We start from the raw sequence: 7974 nt of genomic DNA, 5'->3' as shown, positions 1-7974 counted from the left end.
CGTCTCCGCATCGCCGTCTGTAGGTCGCGCTCGCTAAACCCGCTCCTATATAATCAGCGTACGCAAGCTTCTTCCGACCTTCTTCTCATCAAGCATCAGTTTACCAAGGCGGGAGAGCGAGAAGGAGACCCCGCGAGGATGGTGGCGACGAATCTCAAATCGGAGACGACGGCTCTGATGGAGAAGAGAGCGTCGATAGAGGCCGAGATGAATGCGATCATCGAGTCTCTCTGCGGTCCCGGCGATCCTGGAATCTCCGGCGACCTCGTCGATCGCGAGGCAAGCTCTCTGTCTCTCCCCCCCTCAATCCCCTCAGCAGCAGCTTTAATCTCTTTTTATTGCCTCGAATCGTTTGAATCCTTAAAATATCCAATAGAAAAATCTCTCTTTTTCGCTGTCTGATATCGTGAATTCTTCCGCGGTGCTTCAGGGATTCCCTAGGTCAGATATTGACATCCCGGCCATTCGATCTCAGCGTGCTCGACTTGCTGGTATGCCTATTATTCCTTTTTGATGATTGTATTCCCATTGGAAGTTTGTCGTGGGAATTGTAACCCTAATCCTAGAATTGAATCCTGTTCTTTAATTTTCTTTCATTTGCTTTCTTTGCTGTCTTTTTCTCCCCCTCCCTTGTCGTAATAGTGCTCATTGAAGTGTTCAGCAATGGGTCCTATGATAAGACATCGGACCATCTAACCCTCGGGGTTTTAGGGATGAGCGAAAGATGGAGGTACGGATAAGTACTGGATAGGGTATTCATTCGCCTCCCTTACGGTAATGGAAGTAGAAATTCCCTGGGTGGATGTATCTATATCTTGAACAGGTAAGGGGAACCAAGGTGAAGATTCTTAACTTAGAATCGTAGGAACTGATACCAGGATGAACCAAGACATTCTTTTATCTTGTTCCAGATATCGGACAGCTTGTCCAATGGAATAAAACCCTATGTGGCTAAAACATGGGATGTTGGGGAGAAGTTGTTTGGTTGGGGCGAGAGATTTTCATCAATGTAGGAAAGTCTTGCTCCTGCAAGCTTGCTCAAGATAAATCACCTTCCAGAAAGAACCTGGTATTCTACTTTGGGAGGATTCTTTGATTGGGGACTTCCCCGATTAAGTTAGATTCTCCTTCCATGCTCACTTCTGGTTTTCTTGCCTCTGGCTATATATGAGGCTATTCCAGCATTAACTTGCCCAGGATTTCAAACAGGCCCTAAAAGCATATCCTATCAATAAAATCGGTTTTTTGCAGATGTCGAGATATGCTAATATTTTGGCCAATGTTATAATATTCAAGATATCAAATTCCAGCTGATGTAGTGCAAACAAATTTGACAATTTGATTTATGCATTGATTTTAGTATTCAATAATTGTAAAACTTGTAGAACTATAAAATTTCTATTTTATTGGTCAAGATTCCTGGGTATATCTGTTTATATCAGCTCATATACCGAGAATTGGTATTTTGTATTTCTCACATTGGTGAGCGCATAATACTGACATAAGCTGTGGTCTTAGATGGTTGCTTTTTCGTTGCATAAACTTATAGTGGGAAGTGAAGTTAGATCTCCAATTCTGGCTGTTTTGTAGGTTTTACAGCAAGAAACTAAAATCACCTCTTGTCATTTGTTTTGTAGGTTTTACAGCAAGCAACTAAAATCAACCTGACCTAGAATTTCGCACTAAAACTTGGTCTTGTCTTTACCATCAATATATACTAAAAAGAGTATTGGAGGGTCCTTTGGGCTTGTCAAATTTGCCCATAAGTGGAATGTTAACGAGATAATTTGTAAATCTATATTACATGATGACAACTAGCATGGATACTTTAGGAAATAACATTATATGGATAGAATTGTAACTGTAACAAAATTTTAAATCTTATCATCTCTGCCTCTCTTCAAATTTTATTTAACCAACTAGATTCCTGATATCTGTGGTCTCTCCCTCTCTCCATTTGGCCACCCCTTTTTTCATCTAACTTCCCAAACTCCCGATTGGATCCCCAAACAATCTCTGTATCTCTTCTAGTTTTCTGCATCTTTATTGCCAAAATTTGCATGTGATTAAGAAGGAGCATAGGTAATGGGGCAAATTGTGTCTCAGATGTTAAGTGGGTCGCATGCTACCAAATTTTGCAAACTTCAACAAAAGAAAGTCAAATTGATGGTGCATGTCTGAAGTCCAAACAGGTTGCCATGGCCGACTGCTATTGAAGAGCAAAGTTGTTGGTGCATGATGGGTGCCTAATAGAACAGTTATTTAACATGCCTTGTAGATATGGCATAAAGGCCATCTTGGTTGTATTATTTTGGGTAAGGACATAAAATTGGAAGGGTTTGAAGTAATTCAATTGAATGCATCTCTCATGTTTTACTTGTAATTTTCTGCTATCTAATATATATTACTAGTCTAGAGCAAGGACACCTGGACGGATAATGGAAGATATTATTTATCAGCAGAGGGTCATGGATCTGGTGATGATATGATGCATCAGAGATACTAGATACTAGATACTGTAGCATGGTGTTCAAAATGCCACACAATTTGTTTTCATTGTGTTTTCTATCTCATTATAGCTTTTGCTGTGTTACGACCAGCAATTCTGTGACTAGGAATGGGATTTCATTTTCTTTAGACCATATTTTGAGGTTATTTCTTTCTAATGCATATGGCATGATGTTGTATAGATAATTGAATAAGGATATGGTATCTGTCCCTGTTCATGAAGAAGCATATGGTACGTAATCACAATAGTAACTCTGGTGAGTGTCAAGGAAGAAGGCTATAGCAATGTCTCACCCACATGTTATAGTGTGTGTATCTATATATATATATATGACTTTTGTAATGGCATTTCTGCATTAAAAAAAGATGAAATATTATGTATAAGCTGCTCATTCATGTTTTCCTCCTTGACAGCATTGCGCAATGATCACAAGGATATCACCGATAAAATAGAAAAGAATTTGCAAGTTTTGCACTCAGTAAGAGTGGCTAAAGTTGCACCATTGCCTTCAAAAGATTCAGGTATGCAAACAATTAAAATGCTGCTTAATGCATATGCAATTTAGATTTAGGCATTTAAAGTAGTCATCCAAATTCACATTGATATGATTTCAATTGATTATGGCTGTTTATTTGGTCAGTTGCTGTTTGTAGTTCTGTACAATGTCTGGTTTACTTCAATCTTCTTTTACCAGGTTAAACACACTTTAGCCTAGTTAATATATACAATCAGCATCTTATTGCATCCGTAATCAGTCAACCTTATCTTGTTTTTTGATCCTCAACAGAGTTTGAGAACATTTCATGATGACCTCTCTACTCAATATTAACCTGTTGCATATTCATGTTTTGTTCCTGACCTGAGGCAAATTTAGCATTGTAAGTGGCTTTCCTCGAGACCTGGAAGACCAGGTGGTGGAAAGTAAAATCCAAATTAGTTATCCTTAAGTTAAAGCTCCTAGAAAGCATCCTCAGCAATTTCCTTAACTTTATAAGAGTCTGAATGTAGCGGAGAAAAACATACTTTGGTACCAATCATCATTTTTGAGGCAATATTGAAACCGTAGGGTAATATTGAAATGCAAGCCTGTTTTATAAGCCAAAAGTTTATGATTAGGGTTGGCTAATCAAGATTCTATTGGCATTGGTACAGATACATCAGTTTATGTTCATGAAAGTACATCTCAAGATTCTTCTATGGGCGAGGAACCTATTGTTAGGATTCCTTTTGCTATGATTGATGAAATCGCTGATGACTCACCCGCAGCAGAAGATGGATTGCAGCTTGGCGATGAGATCTTAAAGTTTGGGAATGTGGAAATTGGTGGTGAATTGCAATCAAGGCTCGTTTTAGAAGCACAGTCTAACCAGGGCCATCCAATATCTATGGTGATCATAAGGCAGGGTTCGGTAATGAATTTGAGTGTGACACCTAGAACATGGCGTGGCCGTGGACTGCTGGGGTATGTAGAATTTCTTTTGCTCTTTACCTGTTCATGCTCTCCCTTTTCATGAACAGTGTTTTGTGAAATGCTTATAAGTGTAGTCAGAAACTTGATTTTCCTAACAGTGCTTATCCTTCTGTATTTCCTGCAGGGGAATCTATTGCATGACTTTTAGATATCTTTCTTTGACACCATGAACTATGTTTGCTGTGCTTTTTTAACATTTGTTGCATCCTTTACAGCTAATAATCTTATTGACCCAGCAGTAATTCTTACTTGTTGAACTCAAGTTTTTGCTAATAGCAGTTGAGTACTTTTGCAATTAATAAACTGTAGATGATGTACTCTTGGTTCAGTAATTGTAAGGTATGGTAGTTTGAATTTCTAATCCAGATAAGGCCTTCTGCCAATTTCTAGGAAGTTTAACTCAACAGACTTTGGATTTTATTAATGATGAAGTGCCAACTTGAGGTAGATTTTATGCCCAAGGCTGAAAATTTCTACTACAAATATTAAAAGCTGAGCAGGAGCCATCAATGCTAGTGGCTCTACCACAGACATCATTATTGCTGGGAATTAGATCATATGTTCAACCTGCTAGACTATGCAGAGTCGTAGTTTTTTTCCCTGGTTGAAGTGTGTCAACATAGATTAGTAAAAGGTTTAACTTGTCCATTGGTGGAGAATTTGATATTTAAATGAAAATTAATCGAGGAAGATATGACATTTTGAGCCTGTTTCATATTATCATGATTTGACATTTGTTAAACGAAGATTTTCATGAGTTTATGGCTTAGCACTGGAAACTTTTATCTTGCTGTCGCATCTTCTCCAAATTCTTTTTTCTACTAGATCTTATGCACCCCTATTCTGATTATCTTTATTGCTATCATTAACGATCCATTTCAAACTTAATTTATGTCCCAATAGTAACAACTACTTTTGTAATTTATCCAGTCTATGCTATGTTGTCTTACCTTCATTATTTAGAAACATCAACCCAATTTCTGTCATTAGCCATTTGTGGCTATTTGATTAATGCATTTCACAAAAACTGTCCGTTCAAGCTCAACATTTGCCACTTGCCACAGACTTCTGGGATGCTTTGTACACAATGACTGTGGAGAAATGAGTGCTGAAGCATCACTAGGTCCTCCCTCCCTCCCTCCCTCTGTGTGTGTGTGCGTGCATTCCTTCCCTTTCGCGTGCTGACCGATGCATTTAGGCTGGGTCAACCCTAGCCTAGTCTCCCTTGAGTGTAAACTCTCAGTCCCATGCCAGGTCCAAGCCTGGCCAAAAGACATAACTCGAGCCTTGGTCTGGAAGCCAGTCATCCTGTATACAATCAGTCAATAAATAAATCAGGTTGGGTCCTTAACTTCCTACTGTTGCAATTTATATGGCATCTTTGCTGCACTTGGTAGTTATTGAGCCGCTCTTGTTATAGTAAAATCTTTATCATGCCAACCAAATGATTCTAATTCTTAGGTCCATTTATTTATCCTGTTCTTTTCTGGTGCTGCTGAGCTGTTTTTTCATTCATCCTCCCCACCTCTTTAGAGAAGCATGATAGGAATGAAACTATCCAGGTATTCATCCATCTACCTTATGAACATTGTCTCGTTAACAGGTAGGGGTCTATACATCACTTCCAACAAGCACTTGATCATGGATTATAACAGAAAAAAATCCTGGTGATTTAATGATGTTGGTCCTTCTAACCTATCTTTGTTTTCTTATTTTACACAATTAAGATTATTGTGATGGATTCTATTAAAGAAATAGGAAGTTTGTAAGTTAGAACATTGTTAAGAAACAAGAATCACTATTTGTCATAATGCACCGGGGGCAGGAATGCAGACTGGAGTGGAAAATATTAGGAGTTTCATTGATTTTGATGATTTGTACATGTTAAATTAATCACTGAAATATAAGAGAAAAATTGATGTTTATATCTGTTATTGGTGCCTGTTTTTGAGCTGACCTTTTCATTTATTATTTTATGCATCTCATTGTAGTGGTTTGATGACCTGTAAAGCTTATGATGATCTCTTTACATCTGAGAAGGTTATGCTCAAAATTGTTTGTTGTTTACTTCTCTGTATGACTTTTGCAGATGCCATTTTCAGATCCTATGATGTGTCTCCATTTGTGAGAACAGCTAGATGGTGGACTTTGCCGCTGTTAAATTAGTACATTGAAATATGTGGCCATATCAAGTTGGGCGGTTTTCTCCATCATTTGCATTTTCCTTATCAGCTAATGACACTACTCATATTTTGTATGATGTTCAGATTTATTGGTGGTGTTTGAACTAAATAAACTCATTCAGCCAAAATCTGATGAGTGGCAAGACTAGTGTAATGATGCTGCTTCAAATTTACCTGATGCCATGCGAAGTGCCATTCCATGCGAATTTTAGATCTTGATACAATTGTTTGCACATCTTATATCAGCTTTGACAGGTGCCTTTGAATGGCAGGTTGGTACCAATCTCTTATTTGCGGGCATGGGATATTATCGCTGAATCAGGATAGCCGATAGCTTAATGCGAACCAATGTGGAATATTTATGTTTCTAAATCTTGCAGATCCCGTGGTTAATCAGAACAGGCAAAACCCCTTTTTGTAAGGAAAGAGAAGATGCCTAACAAATTATAACAGGCGTGTGCAATTTTTAGTTCATGTGCATATTTTGCTAGCAGATGTTTTATTTTAACAAATTTACGGAACACTTATTAGAGGCATCATGAATCTTTTGCCTGCTGACTTTGGTTATAAAAATTTATATAATCCATGCTTGGGTCTTTACAAGTTATCAAAGAAGGCTGGATTGCTCCCATTGTTCATGTATGGCTCGGTTAACTTATAAGATTGTTTGCAATAAAATGGCATGTCTTTTTGGTTGTTTCTTCTTGCCCAAGTTGACCCTTTCTATTATTTATTGTTCATATTTTCTATGATATATATCGATGTTGCGGAATGATACAGCTCGTGGTATCTGCCATTCATTCCCTAATGTGGTAGGCATCAATGGTGCATCGGACATGCATGAAAAATTTCTGCAATAAACTGATGTCTTGTGAAGAACTAGCTCGCTATAGGGAAAAGAATGAACTTAAAAGGTTAGGGCACCCACTGTAATTTTTATATGTATTATTAGGTATAATTACCTTCACCACCAGCAACCCTTAAGAAACTAAGAGGCTTAACAGTTTAAGATGACTGCAATAGCTTGGTAAGTTGAAAAGCTGACATCTTTTTCTTGATCTGTGATAACTCAAACCCCGCTGTTGAAGGAGCCAACCACGATTTGGGATTTGTTGTTTTAAACTCGTTTACCAGCTCGGCAGCTTATTTTGGGCAGGCAATGAGTCCATCGGCTGCTAAAAGTTATTCAGAAGTTGTGCGATGTGTGCTATGATTTAAACTTCCAAGTATGTAAGATGAGATCCCTGTTGGGCTTAGGCTTCAGGTGCTTCATCTATGTTTACGATGAAGCTTACTTTTGGTGTATTTCTTTTATTCCATGCACAATTCCTTTGTGCAATTTGTTCCGTGAATGATTCCATCATTCCTTTTATGTTATCGTTGAACATTGTAATCCTTCATGGTTTTTTTTCCTATGTAATTTTGCATGAATTTTGAGAGTCGTCCTTTTGCTATCTTCTGATTCCTATATCAATAGCTATATTAAAATATTGTCGTTTCCGATGCTCTGATCTCCAAAGCATTGCGTGTCTCAATGCTTCTCTCTTTTTATTTTCAAAAAAAAAAAAAAAACAACAACAAAGAATGTGCCACGTTTTTGGTTTGAGTCTGTAACTTTTTTCCATTGCACTGCAACTAATATTCATGGCATCTGTCTTTTTAACATTCTCTTCACCTGGTTTCAGCAACGCATATGCCCTTGGAGCGCACCATCGTGTTTCAGGACCCATCCATTTGTTTCATTTCTCATTTTAAATCTTTACATGTTGCTGGAATTTGGACCTGAGGGCGGCCATTGGTTGAGAAGGAGG

The 7974-nt window shown here is 38.0% G+C and overlaps 1 protein-coding gene across 2 annotated transcripts; it reads left to right on the top strand.

Moving 5' to 3' along the window:
- The first annotated feature begins 50 nt into the window (after window positions 1-50).
- On the top strand, window positions 51-6634 carry LOC103704370 (26S proteasome regulatory subunit). 2 transcript variants are annotated; one of them, XM_026803562.4, is made up of 5 exons: window positions 51-279; window positions 431-491; window positions 2923-3030; window positions 3662-3971; window positions 6436-6634. In XM_026803562.4, exons 1-5 carry the CDS (start codon window positions 139-141, stop codon window positions 6488-6490), a joined length of 675 nt encoding a protein of 224 aa, XP_026659363.2. In that variant the 5' UTR covers window positions 51-138; the 3' UTR covers window positions 6491-6634. The 2 variants fall into 2 exon arrangements, with proteins under 2 accessions (XP_026659363.2, XP_008785847.2); XM_008787625.6 differs by lacking the exon at window positions 6436-6634 and adding an exon at window positions 6070-6369 and having other exon boundaries at window positions 65-279.
- Window positions 6635-7974: the final 1340 nt, after the last annotated feature.

Source organism: Phoenix dactylifera, chromosome 2, assembly GCF_051530095.1.
Source record: "Phoenix dactylifera cultivar Ajwa chromosome 2, Ajwa_hap1_PhDact_Kaust_v1.1, whole genome shotgun sequence".
Taxonomy (NCBI): domain Eukaryota; kingdom Viridiplantae; phylum Streptophyta; class Magnoliopsida; order Arecales; family Arecaceae; genus Phoenix; species Phoenix dactylifera.
The sequence above is the reverse complement of the archived record's forward strand: the minus strand, read 5'-3'. Positions and strand labels throughout refer to the sequence as shown.